A 15,546-nucleotide genomic window follows, 5' to 3' on the forward strand; every position below is an offset into this window, starting at 1 on the left:
TATCATGAGTTTGCATACCTTTTTCAACAAATATTCTTCAAAATCTCAACAAATTTCCAAATTTATAAAACATTGATAATACTATTAATTATATTGAGAAAATATGTTGATAATTATATACAAAAAAATCTAATAAAATTTTCAAATTATTTATTGTATAGAACTTTTAGACTTAATTGAAAATCTATAATATAGATATATGAGAATTTTTTTGTAGAATTTAGTTTTCTAAACCAAATTTAAATTATCTTTTACCTTAACAACTTATTATCCAAATAAATATAAAAATTATCAGTTTTTACTTTTATATTTAAAATATTATCTTTTCATAGAAATAGTTGTACAATCTAAAAGCACACCAATATTATTTTCAAAGTCATCATTAAAATTTCTAAATTTTCTTTTAAATGTTTTATCAGATAATTGGTCCAAGTATTTTTTTTAAACATATACCTCCCGAATTGGAACTTAAAAGTTCATAGGTGATATCCGAGATGATCATTTGTAGCTTTTGAATGTATAGAAATCACAATAAGACGAGGGGAATTCTAATTATTGACAATATCTCGACGATCAAGTCATTTAGTAATATATATTGTATGAAATAATATTTGTCTTACTCACTTTAGGGTTTAGAGTTTAGGCTCATTTTTCTCCTTGAGTAATCATATAACAACTAAAATCAAAATTACTCATTTACCAAAGATAAAAACTATTAAAATTTTCCACAACATCAAATTTCTAGTATACTTGCCAAAAAATATTTTATATAACGAAAAAAAAAAAAATCTCTACAATATTAACTTTAATTATAGAAAAAAAATCAAATAATACGAATTCAATTTTTCATCGAAAAAATGTTGAGTCAACTTTCGCTAGATCAGTTATACAATTCAACAATTATATAATAAGTCTTCTAACCGATAACATTTAGATAGTATAATATACATTCAAAAATTTATAAACAAAAACATTTATTCATCTTAATAAAACTTTCAAAAAATAAGATAAACGTTATGTGAAATCTTTTGTATGAAATTTATATTATAAAAAATCGTTTATCAATTTATAAAATATAAATTATAAATTAATCATTCATTGGTCAATTGGAAACTACTTTTGTATCTGATTGAAAAAACAAATTGTAATTAATATCATTACATTTACATTATCATAAATATAACCATGTTTAAATCTATAAAATTTACTATTTGACAAGTATCCATTTTGATCTTTGTCTTTAATATACGTCAACATAATGTTGACATGATTAAAGAGATGTTAGACCTAAATTAAATATCCATACAAATAATAGACAAATTCAAGTAATATAAATGTGTGTATGTCTTAAGGTAAATGATAATGATCGATTGAAACTTATTAAATTAATTGTTTTTTTATTAACTTGAGCGTTGAGATTAACAGTTAAAGATAAGATCAATAGTAAAATAGACTAGTACAAGTGAGATACTAAATTTATGATGATCACAAAAACCAAGATTGATACTAAAATAGATTAGTACAAGGGAGATACTAAATTCATGATGATCACGGAAGTTAAGAACATAGTCAATGCAAAATCATAAAAAATTATTTATATTTTAAATTTCTCTTGAATTTTTTTATCCAAAATAAATTAAATAAAGCATACATATGAATGTTACTTAAAAAATAATTAAAAACACCAACAAACGTGAACATATAACAACTAAATGCATCTATAAAATTTAATAGTATGCGTGTTTGCTTATGTGGATATACTTTTCACAAGATATGAGATGATATAAGTTATTTGAATCAAAAGTTTTGCAGGAAAGAGAAAGAGAAGATATAAGTATGAATAGTCAATATACTCTCCTCTTAAAATGAAGAGAAACAAAGGAAAAATCATGTTAACATAAAGTTATTATCGAATTTACTCTTATTAAATAAATTTAACTAACAAAAAAATATTTTAATAAAATGAAATAACAATAATTAATAATAAAATAAAATTTTAATCCAAAAATATATACTTATTTATAATAAACAAATTATATAATAATAATTATTATAAATATATTAATACTATTTACATTTAATACAAAAGAATTTTCTAGTTACTATTTTTAAATTTATGAATATTTAAATTATTTATTTCTAGATAACAACTTACAATTTGTACATATATTCAAGTAACTCATATTTTTTCAGAAATTAATTATTGAACTATATCGGACTATGATACTAATAATTTTAATTTATCTAAATTTACATTAAAATACTTAATATTTGATTATTCTATTTTTTAAAGACAAGACTAAATGTGTAATCTTTCATTTTATATATTTTTTTTAAAAAAATACACTTATCACAAATATCATATCACTCACTAAAATTATCACATCACTCATAAACTTCAATAAACTTTCTTCAAATATTCACATACTCCAATCCAAATACCCACCGTTCTTACAATCTTCTTCTCAAATTCCCACATATACACCTCTCAAATTCTCATATTTTAACTCCTCAATCCAAACACACCCTAAACTCTTTAAAATGCATAAAAATAACATATATTTATAACTAGTCACTCAAACAAACAAGTTTATTAACATAAAAGATTAAAAATATACAATTTTTCTCTACCTATAAGTGTTTCTACTTTTAAAAACAAAAAAGTAATTTAATAGGAAGAGTGAACTGTGAATTAATTTGTTATTTATTAGAAATTAAAGTGAACTAAACAGTGAAGAAAGAAATAAAATAATTGAAGAAAGAGGATCTCTTGGCTCCTTCTTCGAAAATTTAAAACGCGGATCTCAAACGGTCTCATAGTTTGAATTTAAACAAATATCCACCGTTAGATCACCAAATCTTTTTCTTTCGCCTTCGCTTCTTCTAACTTTTCTTTTTCTCTCCTTCCCCATTTCCTCATTCTTCAACTTCATCCTCTTTCTCCCTTCTCTCTCCGTCTTTCTCACAAACACAACTCCTCCATTTCTCCAAATCCTCCGCCGAGATCGATCACTTCACGATGCCGTTCCTATCTGAGGCTGCCAGCGCGATTAAGAGCAGGTTCGGTTTCCACGACCACCCTTCCGCTTCGCTTTCGCTGGTTCAGAACACTCCGGATCTTCTGAAATCCGCTGCCAAGGACTCGCTCGCGCAAAGCTCCATAGTTCGAAACCTAAGCGATTGGGACGACGAAAGTGTAGTCGGACAGAGTAGCGCCGCCGTTTCTTCATCTCAGAGCTTTGAATTCTGCGAGGATCCTTCCTTCTGGAAAGATCACAATGTTCAGGTACAACAGCAGTACATTGCTCTATGCAAGTTTAGTAGGTCCAATTCAAAGCTTCCTAGTGTTTCAAGGGTACTGCTGATGAAACGAAATTTTGTGTTTGTTAATTTCAAGATTTATGGCTATAATTGTTTTGTCTCCTCTGTAAGTAATGAAATTGTATAATTACAGTTGTTTGGGGGAGTATTTGTAATTATTAATATTTGAAAATGGTTTTTAATTAGGTTCACGTTTCTCTGTTTTTTATAGTTTGATTTAAGGGAATTGAGTTTGATATGATTTACTTTTGCGAGCTAGGTTATAATTAGAATGCGTCCTCTTAGCAACTCTGAAATATCGGTGCAAGGGCATGGAAAGTGTGTTAGGCAAGAGAGTTGTCAAACAATTACATGGAGTGGACCTCCCGAGTCGCGGTTTACTTTTGATGCGGTTGCTGATGAGAATGTTAGCCAGGTAAACTTTGTTGGATAATTTCTTTCATATTGCGGTTTTTTGTAATTCTTATTGTAATTCTTGTACAAACTTTGCTGTTTGTTTTTATTTTTTTTGGAATTTGGAAGCTTTGGTTTCACACTTCACATGCTTGATATGACAGGAGAATCTCTTTAAAGTAGCTGGTTTGCCAATGGTAGAAAATTGCATGGGAGGCTACAACAGCTGCATGTTTGCTTATGGTCAGGTGAGTCATTGATCAGCTCCTGTTCTTGTTGATCTACCTCATCTTATTTTGAGTCTACTCCAGCATAGTAACGATTGTAAGGATGCATTTGTGTCACATTTGTTACGTGATTTTGTAAAAATATCTAGGTATGTTTTATTCCCAGGCTCATCTGCACATTTTTTATTCCCTTCTCCATTCTTTTATTATTTTACTTTAGTTAATTTAGAATTTAAATAGTATTCCCGGGAACATGAAAAATTAACTAAACGTATTTTTAGACATGCCTAGGAATAATTTTTCAATCATAACATTTCCGTGAATCACATTACCCAGGAATATAAATCATGATTTTAATTTTAACATGAAACAAATGGCCCATAAGGCTTTTGTATCATAAATTGCATGTTTTACCTGGACTTGTTCTTTTTTCTGGAATATGATAATGAAACTCTCGTGTGGTCGCTAAAAATAATTGATTTTGTACAGACTGGAAGTGGGAAGACACACACCATGCTTGGTGACATTGAGGGGGGAACTAGAAGACACAGTGTCAACTGTGGGATGACACCAAGAATTTTTGAGCACTTATTTTCTAGAATTCAAAAGGTATAGTTTATTGTTGAACTAGACACTCAATTATTATTTAAGGAATGTATACCTTAGATTAATGCAATTTCTTGTACATCAGACGAATATCATGTGATTTGCTCTCTAATTAAAATAAGGAAGCCATTTATTTACTATAATATCTTGTATTGTTATGAAGCAACTTTACCAAGTTCATTATATCACTTGATTATTTTCAATCAATGTTCCTACAAGTTGTATTCTTCAGGATTCCAAATGTCATTTTAAAATTATCAATGTTTATCTTGCCGGTTGTATGATACTTGAGGTTTTGACTTGTTCATATTTTAAATTTTAAAATGGACTAGTTAATCTGTATAGCTTAAGATAAATTTAAGCTTCAGCAAAATTATTCATATATTTATATTTGCAAAATTCTAATTTTAGTCTGTTATCTGTTATTTTTGTAATACGCCAGGAAAAAGAGGTTCGAAGAGATGAAAAGTTAAAATTTACTTGCAAATGTTCTTTCTTGGAGATATACAATGAACAGATCCTTGATCTTTTGGAGCCATCATCTAACAATTTGCAGGTAAGGCTAACTATTCAGTCATTGAATGTTTTAGAAACCCCTTCAAATATAAGACCATGACCCTTTTTGTTGGATATCCTTTCTCATTTGTTCTCAAAGTCTCTGATCCTTAGTGAGGATTAATCTTCTAAAGCTGAGAAATAATATACGAATATTGTATGAGCTGCTATTTCTGTGTGTTCCGTAAAAAACATTTAAAATCATACATCTGTGCGACAGATAAGAGAAGACAGTAAGAAAGGAGTTTATGTCGAAAATCTTAAGGAAATAGAAGTTACTTATGCTCGAGAGGTCATTCAACTACTTATTCAGGTATGATTTTGCCTTGATTTTTATTTTTAACATCAATTGTATTGTGTTTTTAATATAAATATTTTGAAGTATTTTTTAGTTTGTGATTGTAATACTCTACTAATTAATTTCATTTTTTGTCATTTGCAATTCCAAATTCAGGAAAAAATGTAGCCTATATGAAGTTATTTTTCACTTTTCTTTTTAGAACTAAGTCAGTCGGCACTGATTGAAAATAACAATGTAATTTAGGGAGCTGCAAACAGAAAGGTAGCGGCCACTAACATGAATCGGGCTAGCAGTCGTTCTCATAGTGTATTTACTTGCATCATTGAGAGTCAGGTGAGTCAAGTCAAATATTGATGTTTTATCACCTATTTTCGTGCAAAAGATGTTGAACTTTTACTATTTTTCCAAGTATATCATGATACAATTTTATTTAACTATTTTTTAGTGGGAATCCCAAGGAGTGACTCACTTTCGGTATGCTCGACTCAATTTAGTTGATTTGGCTGGATCTGAGAGGTACTTGATTCCTAAGAGTTTGTATTTTTGTTTTCATGATTTAGATGATCAAAGAAGCAAGGAGTATTTCACCTCATTTAACAGTCATATATATAATACTTTATATCCATTTTTGATAATAGGCAGAAGAGTTCTGGTGCTGAAGGGGAACGCCTTAAGGAAGCTACTAATATCAACAAATCTCTTTCAACCTTGGGGTTGGTTATCCTCTTGGCAATTGAATTCTCATCTATTACATTAATATGCAATAGTCCTATTAGTTATTTTAGTTGTGGTATTATCCTAAAAATATGACATTCTAGGTGATAATATACTTGCAGGCTTGTGATTATGAACCTAGTTAGCATATCTAATGGGAAGTCGCTCCATGTTCCATACCGTGATTCAAAGCTAACATTTTTACTTCAGGTTGGTGCAAATATTTTCTAAATTCATTTTGCTTAGATTTCAGTGTCTGGACATTTGTGGCAACTGATATCAGTCTTATAAAATGAAATAGTTTTGGGGGATATGAATTGGTTTAGAACTACAAAAGTTGTGATCTAATTTGTAAGTATGCAGTAATTATAAAATAATAACTGTTCATTTTTTTTTTATCAGCAAATAATAACTATTCATGAAATAATTGTCACACATAACCTAATTGCTATTTAACAGACGTTGATTTTTTGCAATAGCAACTAGCAAGTTTCCTTGGCAATAAAATTGCACTGGAGAACCCTATTTATTATCAATTAAGGGGCTCTAGTTTCAGCTTTATGTAACCAGAAGCTTATTGTGGAACTGCACTTTAAACATTATAGTATATAAGCACCTCAAATGTGTTAGGGGAATCCAAATGTGAGTTCGAGTCCCAAGTTGAATAGTGATGAGGGAGTTGAGCAACATATAAAGAGCAAAACAAACCTATTGTCTTAAGGTTTTGGGTTGAAGGTGTTAAGTCCTTATATGGGTTTGTATAATTTATAATTATTGCAATTATATCAGTTAATCTGTTACTTAAAATGTTTTGATCGAATGATCCTTGTGATATTTTGGCTGGTAGTATTTGAACCATCAAAGTGAATAGTTTATATTCATGAATTGTTATTTTGTCTGAATTCATTACAATTAAAGAGCTGCAATTATCAATTAAGTCTGATTAGTATTCTTTTTTTTTTTGCAGGATTCTCTAGGAGGGAATTCAAAAACAATCATAATTGCAAATATAAGCCCCTCCATTTGGTCAGTGAACCTCCTTTGGCTGTACTAAGTATCTGTGCTTGAGGACTTGTTGCTTTTGCATAAGGATTTAGGGAAACCGTCAATGAGAAAGTTAGACTGTTTTTTTTAAGAGTCGTTAGTCTAGTATTGGAGTATATTAACTCCAATAGTCATTAAAGGAATTTTAACCTTACAATAGTTTGATAAATTTTTCTAAAATATATTTATTTATTTTTATCATTCTCTGTTGCCATATTTTGTTATTAACATTTAAGTGACATTTGGTAACATTTTGCAGTTGTTCACTGGAGACATTAAGCACATTGAAGTTTGCACAGCGTGCCAAATTTATTAAGAACAATGTATGGCTTTTCGTACTTTTTGAGCTTATACATTGGTGTGCATATATCTTCTACCTAAAACAACGGACTCACACTTATTACAAAGTATTAATATACATTGTTTTATTCTATCTTATTAATTTAAAAACTTAATGAATAATGCTCCAAAACTCTTAAGAAAGTTAGAGGCTTTCTTTTATCATATCAATATTAGTCAAAAAGGCTGTTTGATGCGCCATTTCAGTTAATTTCTAGGTTTTTTTACTAGCTGAAACTTGTGTGGTTCTATTAAAATGGCAAACAAACTTTGTTCAGCGGTTTATAATGTTTTTGTTAATTTTACTAAAAATACCATATTTTTAAACGTTAGTTTCTAGCTTTCTATATGTATTGTTATTTTGATCTTAATATATTTATTAAGTTCCATTTTTATTTTTATTTTATACGAGACATGAGTTAGTTATCTTATTTTCTTCGTTTACTTATAGGGAATTATTTTTTTTTATTTTTACTTTCGTAAAAAGTTCTTATCTATAATATTTTACTAAATAAGATATTGACAATGATAAAAAATAAGCTTATTATTATTTAGATTTAGACACTCTTTTATTATATAATTTATTTTAATTGTTATATTATTTAAAATATTTACTTTACTATTTGAGGATTATACTTCAATATAATAATATTGATAGATATACCATGTGTATTTTTTTTAGCTCTATTTTTACTTTATTTTAAATTTTTGAATTTGAATAAAAATATTGTAAGATATAGTATAAGAGTAATAATAAATATACAATATTATATAAACATGAAGCAAATTGGAATATTAGTAAAACATAAATATTTTAGTTATCAACTTCTAGCTTTGAGCTAGTTTTCTTAAACATAGCCTCAGCTGTTTAAATATGTAGGTGATCTTTGCAGACACTTATAATGATTGCTATATAAATATTTGTATTTTTTTTCTCCAGGCAATTGTAAATGAGGATGCGTCTGGAGATGTCATTGCCATGAGAATTCAAATTCAGCAACTTAAGGTATTATAATTTTGATTTATCCTTACCTCTCTAGTGTTCAACTTACATTTCATGCCATCATCAAATCATTCATAAGAGTGATTATTTAATTGGAGGTTTTATATATAATTACTTAATTGCTTATCAGAAAAGTACAACTGTGACCAAGATTGTACTTTTACTTTTCATCTACTATTTAAAGGGAAGTGTGGAGAAGCTTCCAACAACTTGTATTTCTTCCTTACTATATTAACTGGTTTTTACTGCAATTTATTTTGGGGTTTCAGAAGGAAGTATCCCGTTTACGTGGTGTAGTTGCTGGAGGAGAAATTCAGGATAATGACAATTCATTAGTCAGCTTTCCAGGTTCTCCTGGATCCTTCATGTGGGAGGGTGTGCAAGGATCATTGAGTCCATTAAACTCTGTTAAAAGGATATCCCAGGTTGATATTTTTGTGTGCCTAAGAAATCATTCAGTCTCTCATAACATTATACCGATAAGCATCTTTCTCTTTTTGCAGAAAAAAGACCATGACATTGCCCTTGTTGGGGCCTTTAGAAGGGAAAAGGACAAGGAAATGAAATTACAAGCACTAAGAGATGAAATTCAAGCATCCATGAAGCTGGTATTTTTAAAAGCAGTATATTTCTTATTGATGTGTGTTGAGAGGTCACCTTAATTGTAGTCACCTCTAGTTCGTCTTAGTTACGTCCTCTTTGATGACTGACTGCCTTAATTGCAGCCTCAAAGGGTAGTTTAATCTTATATCAGTTAGAAATATGGCTTACATAGATTTGTCACCTTATGCTTAAATACAAATTCTTAGATGGTATCAGACTTTCCTATATCTATTGTTGGTGGCTTGCATTTTCCACAGGCTGGTATTCATAGGTGTGAGGAGGAGATGGTTGAAAAGCCTTCTTAGTCGTAGTCAGTCACCTGTAGCCTGCCTTAGCTAGTGTTCTATTTGGGATGGGCCTTAATTATAGTCTAAAAGGTGGTGGTTTAGTCTCACATTAATCAAAGATATGATTTAAATGGAGCATATAAGTGGAAAATCCTCACTTTTATTTTACAAACCAGTTTTTTATTAGTTTTCAGTAATTGACTAATGAGGAAAGGAATACATTAGCTTTTGACCTACAAGTAGCAATTTTATGTGAGAAATGCCTATCAATTGTCAGGCTGCCACAGAGCTCCATTCTAGTATTCTTGATTAGGTTTTCGGTATATTTTTAATCTTTTAATTTGTAGTCATTCTGATGTTTTTTGTAATGAATGAAATGGTTGAAATATGGGATGATTCAGGTGAAACAAAGAGAAGATGAGATACAAAGTTTGAAGATGAGAATACGTTTTCGAGAAGCTGGAATTAAAAGGTTAGAAGCGGTTGCTTCTGAGAAGATGTCAGCTGAGACACACTTGTTGAAAGAAAAAGAGGAGCATTTAAAAGAAATTGAGGTCTTGCGAGCGCAGGTTGATCGGAATAATGAAGTAACTAGATTTGCTATGGAAAATTTGCAGCTAAAAGAAGAAATTAGAAGGCATGTTCTATGGATACAGCAAAAGTCCTTTTAGTTCTGAAGCTTTTTTGTTTCTTGTGAATGCAAAAGTAACTCATTTTATTTCATGATTAAAATAAAGTTTGCGAAGTGACATATTTACCTTATAACCAAAAATCAATTATGGAAGTAATTTGAAGCAAGAAGTCGCCTTATTCAAGAAACAAGTCAACTAACCAGTCCGAGTTCACCAACAAAGTAGTGCTAGCTAGACTACCGTGATTGGTGATTTACATGTTTTTCATTGCTAATGCTTATGCATCTTGAATACAGGTTAAAGTCATTCTGTATGGAAGGAGAACGAGAACAGATGAGTGAGCAAATCTTGGCATTGGAAAACAAGGTATGGGTTGCCTTTGTACTTCATAAAATCTTCAGTGAACCTTTCATGTTCATTGTGTTTTTTTCCACTTGTATGTGCAGTTGTTGGAAGCACTAGACTGGAAGTTCATGCATGAACCTGATGTGGTAATGGTTCCGGTTTTAACTGTTACAGTAATAGTTTTTTATTGTGTAGAAGTTATTGCAAACTCCTATCTTGACCCGATCTCCTTGTTTTTTCGAATGTTAGAAAACAAATTCTGATCCAATGATGGAAGATGTACTTAATGATGTCAATCTTGTCTCCAAACTGGTAAGAATGATATAGAATTTCGTGCACCAGTAATCATGTTTGAAGCAGTGAATGTCACAATAGATTACATCAACATAAATGTAAACTAGAATCTGGTTTTGATTGTGTCCTTTTATCAGGGTTTCAATTAGCCGGCAATTTTCAATGACCTGCTGAGATAACATTTTTTCTGTTTACTTATCGTACTTGTAGTTTTATTATGTGCTTGCATTTTAAATTGTGTGCATGTAACTTATTCAAGTGTATTGATGTTTGTCTTCAGGAGTCAAGTCCAAAATCACGTTGGCAGTCTTCGCTAAGGGAGGAAAACGAGTTTCTCCGGATTCAGGTCCAGAAAAATCTTTGTTTATACCCTGTTGTTAACTTGATAATTCATGTCTTTCACATTCTTTCCTGACTTGATATGATTTTATCTACGACAGGCTATTCAAAACCAGGCAGAAATGGATACAATCTGCAAAAAGCTAGAGGTTTGTCTTGAAGAGAAAGAGAAATTAAAAAGGTGTTTACTCTCTCATTTTTGTCATATATAATTATGGCGTGTTTGTGCATTTCTGAATACTATTTGTATATAGTTTGTACCTGAAGTTCATTATCTTCTATTTCCTTATTCCAAGTGTTTCTGCGTAGATGTGTTTCTCTTTGTTGTCCATCATGAACAAAACAGTGCTTGAAATTTTTTCTCTAAACTTTATCTTGCAGACATGTTGATGATTTGACGGAAAAATTAGAACATGAGAAATCCCAAACAGTTAATGAAGGAAAGCAGCAAATGGACCTTCCATCAACAATCGATATGCCTGTAATTAACAACAATGACCAACTGGAATTGAAAGCAATGGTTGATGCTATAGCTGCTGCTAGTCAAAGAGAAGCAGAGGCTCACGAGACAGCAATTATTTTGGCAAAAGAGAACGATGAACTCAAGATGAAGCTTAAAACCTTGATTGAGGATAATAGTAAACTGATTGAATTGTATGAACAAGCTGCTGCAGAGAATATCGATAGAAATGTTCATAAAGGGGAGGCTGTTCATGAAATTGGTTCCCAGATTGACAATGATTGCTTTTCTCTTGAAATAACAAAAGGGGAGACTGAGAAAGGAGTGGTTGACAATCTCCAGAACCAGTTAATGGAATTGAATGAAGAAAATGAAAAGCTGATGAATTTGTATGAAAGAGCCATGCAGGAGAGGGATGATCTAAAAAGGACTCTTTCATGTATTGAACAAGAAAGAGTTGAAACCAAAGGAGACATGGACTCCCCAGAAAAGCTTGTTGAAGTTGATGGTGGGGAAAGAGACCAGAGAGTGGAAATTATTTCACAGGAAGTGCGGGGTGGAAGTGAAAGTGAATATGAACCCACTGCATCTGGGTCTGATATGGACGTTGATTGTGATGCATATGAACAAGAAAAGCTTTTAAAGGATGACAGAGAGACTGATGTACTGATCAACGCTGAGAAGAAGTATGAGGTATCAGATCTCAGTGAGGCAAAGTTATCAGAGGAATTAAGTTTTGCTACAAAGAAGCTAGAAAGAGTGGATGAAAATATCTCAGATGCGGTCAAGACTATAGCTTCACTAGGTTGTGCTGGAAAAGCAACGGTCCAAGTTGATGAGCTCTCTAAAGAAATTGAGGTTACAGAGCATGATATTCACATCAAGCGTGAGCAGTTCGAATCTTTGAAACTTATGGTTTCTGAAGCACATGAAAGAAGAACAATTGTTGATAAAAAGTTCTCTGCGATAAAATATTCATTATCAAACTTTTCCTCGACATTTTCTTACTTTGTGCAACGGGAAACAAGAGCCAGAGCAGTTGTGAAGGACTTGACATCTCATCTTGACCAAAAGAAAGGGAAATTGGCTGATCTTCAAGCTTCCAGACAGGGACTGGAGAATGCTAAAGAGAAGAACCAAGAATCCGAAGTTGAATTGACGAAAAATATTGCGTGCATCAAATTGAAATTGGAGGAAGAGAGTCGCAAGCACGAAGGGGAAAAGGTTCTATTTGCTGTTGAAAACACACAGAATATAGATTCCTCTCTAAAAAATTGGCATCTTAGATGTAAAGCCACTGATTTACTGAAGTTAGAGGAAGAGAAAACAAAATTGCAAGCAGAGATGAAGCTCTCTCAACAGAAACTCGGGGTTATAAGAAAAGAACTGGAAAATCTAAACAAGAAGGGGGCAAATGTAGAGAGCCAGATTGAGGCTGTTCAACTAGAAATAAAGCAATGCATGAAAAATACAAAGGAGAAAGAGCTTGCACTTGAGCGTGTGATGAAAGAGAAAGAGATGCTCTTGGAGTTTAAAGATAATGGTATGTCTGAAATAGAGCAAATGATTATTGAACTCCAGCAACATGTGTTTGAGTATGACCTAAAGGAGGGTGAAATGAAGATTGTCGGAGAAGAATTGCAAATGGATTTGACAAGAGCCGAAGAGTTACAGACCGCTAAGATCATTGCTGCTAACAACAAAAACAATTTTTTTTCTGCCATTTCTTATTCAGACATGTTAGAGAAGTTGGAGGATGAGATGCAAAACCTGCGGACATATGTTCAGGAAACAAAATTGTTGCTGGAAGGCATTTCCTCTCATGCCGCCTAAAACTCTTACTGTGTGTAACTAATTCTCCATCTGCTAATTGTACCATGTTTTGTTTAATTTTCCTTTTGGTTCCTTGAGAACCAAATTGAATTTGTTCAATAACACTTATATTGGATAATGAATATATAGTCTTTTTTCCCAATCTCATCTCCTCCCACTTGAACCGAGTGCATTACTACTAAAAGTCATTTTGAACTACAGATATTCAAAATCTGTTAAGTAATCCAGCTGCATTTGTCGTTGTGTTGTTTTGGTTTTCCAATTGTTTGATAAACAAGTTTGGTCTTGGATTGAACATAATATTTGGTACAATTTCTTTGTGGTCTGAATTGTATTTAAACTAATACATGGATAATGCTAATGTGTATTACAGAAAATGCCAATATATATATGAAATTAAAAATTGAGAGCAAGTGTAATCTTTGTAAATAGTTTCCTCACCTTGTTTGATTTTATTGAAAACATCTGAGAAAGGTTTGTTTTCATTATTGAATTCCACAAAAGTATAAATTTTCGTTCTATTCATAAAATAACTAATAACTAGTTAACAGAATAAAGAAATTTTGCCCACAAACTCCTTAAAGACGGCACAGACCTTTGCACCGACAGGTAAATCTAGAGTATTTCTTATCACTATTAATTTAAAAATAGATTAAACATATTTCTTATCACTATTAATTTAAAAATAGATTAAACATATTTTTCGTCGCTATTCTCGTAAGATAATTAAATGAATTCACTGTTAACTTTTTTTATATATACGTGAGTAATGAGTCGTGTTTACTTCAGCAAGAAGGTTAACGAATTAAAACCAATTCTAACTTTATTTTTTATTTAAAAAATTTAAATATTTAAAAATTGTGATTGACACATTTTCATATATATTTTTATAATATATTTTGTAAATATTTTAAAAAAATTATATAAATATTTTTTATATAAAAAAATAAAATTGATTTTAATTCATAAACGTTATACTATTATATTATTCATGTTGAAAATCCTTTTTACACTCAAATAAAATTAACACAAACTCATTCCAATAATAAAAATAAATTTAGCCCTTTAAAAATTAGGTGTACCATATTTTACTACAAATTAGATATTTTATCAGTTGGAAATTTTTATTTAAAAGTAAAAAGAAAACATAATTTTCATTAGAATTATTGTGCAAATTATTTTTATTAATTATAAATAATTTATTGTATACAACTTTTTTAGTATATTATGTGCATCATTGTAATAAGAATGATATAGGAGAAATTATACGTATCTCTCCGAGGTTCTTACAGTTTTATTCAGTTTCCTTATACTTGTATAGAATAATATTTACATTTTTTAATTTTTAGTAAATCATATTCATTTCCATTATATTTTTAAAAGTGACATTCAGTTTTCTTATTTGTTTAAAAATCTCATATTAACTAAACTTTAATAAAATATTATGAAAGTTAAAACATAAAGTTTTAAACTATTTTTTTTTATAAAATATAACTTTACTAAAATATAAGAAACAAGTGCGAGTGTTATTTATTAAAAATATGAAGGATGTAAATATCTATTTAAAATTTATAAGAAATATGTGTCATTTTATTTAAAAAATGATAAACAAACTAATGTTTATTTTTAAAACTAGAGAAAATGCCAGTTTGATGTAATATAAATTCAGGGAAGGTAAGTTTAGTATGTGTAATATTATTAGTCGTTTTTATCAACATTATTTTGAGAATTTGTATTTTAGTTGGTCTTTTTATGCCAAAATCAACCTTGCAATTGTCCGAGAAAAGGGTGGAATCAGGACATAAACATGTATTCCATAAATTTCTATCTTTTTTTATGAGATGTTTGGATTTTTCAAAACTTCATGAACATGCAAAAGAGAAATGTTATTCCCACTCCGATCAAAACATAACTTTACTTGTTCAAATAACAATTAAGGTGAAGCAAAGTCAGGAACAACGAATCCCTTTATGATAAACAAATTCATCTTGCAAGTTCGTTATTACGGATAGTTCCTACAAATGATCGAACTAATGTTGTATACAATACTTGAATTCTCAATATAGATGTTACATAGTTGGTTCTCATCCTTTAGAGACTACGTGTATAATAAGAACACCCATCAACAAAAAGATCATTTTAAGATGATCATCACGTGGCTATTGAGAATTTTCTTTAAACTGAATATTAGAATATTAGAACGGTCCCTTTCTGTTTTCTCATCGGATATAAACTGATATACTAATTAAA

The 15,546-nt window shown here is 30.3% G+C and overlaps 1 protein-coding gene across 1 annotated transcript; it reads left to right on the forward strand.

Annotated features, from left to right (window-relative positions):
• The first annotated feature begins 2,855 nt into the window (after positions 1–2,855).
• On the forward strand, positions 2,856–13,438 carry LOC137835572 (kinesin-like protein KIN-12E). The gene is made up of 22 exons (XM_068644137.1): positions 2,856–3,286; positions 3,581–3,736; positions 3,879–3,962; positions 4,431–4,550; positions 4,990–5,103; positions 5,323–5,415; positions 5,647–5,736; positions 5,849–5,919; positions 6,042–6,116; positions 6,240–6,327; positions 7,085–7,143; positions 7,421–7,484; positions 8,441–8,506; positions 8,773–8,928; positions 9,007–9,111; positions 9,795–10,030; positions 10,322–10,391; positions 10,472–10,516; positions 10,620–10,682; positions 10,945–11,010; positions 11,105–11,184; positions 11,385–13,438. The coding sequence occupies exons 1-22, from the start codon at positions 3,020–3,022 to the stop codon at positions 13,294–13,296; spliced, it is 4,080 nt and encodes a 1,359-aa protein (XP_068500238.1). The 5' UTR covers positions 2,856–3,019; the 3' UTR covers positions 13,297–13,438.
• Positions 13,439–15,546: the final 2,108 nt, after the last annotated feature.

The sequence above is a fragment of the Phaseolus vulgaris genome, chromosome 5 (assembly GCF_000499845.2).
Source record: "Phaseolus vulgaris cultivar G19833 chromosome 5, P. vulgaris v2.0, whole genome shotgun sequence".
Lineage (NCBI taxonomy): Eukaryota > Viridiplantae > Streptophyta > Magnoliopsida > Fabales > Fabaceae > Phaseolus > Phaseolus vulgaris.

Bases quoted from the DNA above. Each gene is read 5' to 3' on its own strand.
- LOC137835572 (XM_068644137.1), top strand. From the start codon at position 3,020: ATGCCGTTCCTATCTGAGGCTGCCAGCGCGATTAAGAGCAGGTTCGGT. The intron at 8,507-8,772 runs GTATTATAATTT...TTGGGGTTTCAG, and splicing joins TTCAAATTCAGCAACTTAAG to AAGGAAGTATCCCGTTTACG. The intron at 9,112-9,794 runs GTATTTTTAAAA...GGGATGATTCAG, and splicing joins TTCAAGCATCCATGAAGCTG to GTGAAACAAAGAGAAGATGA.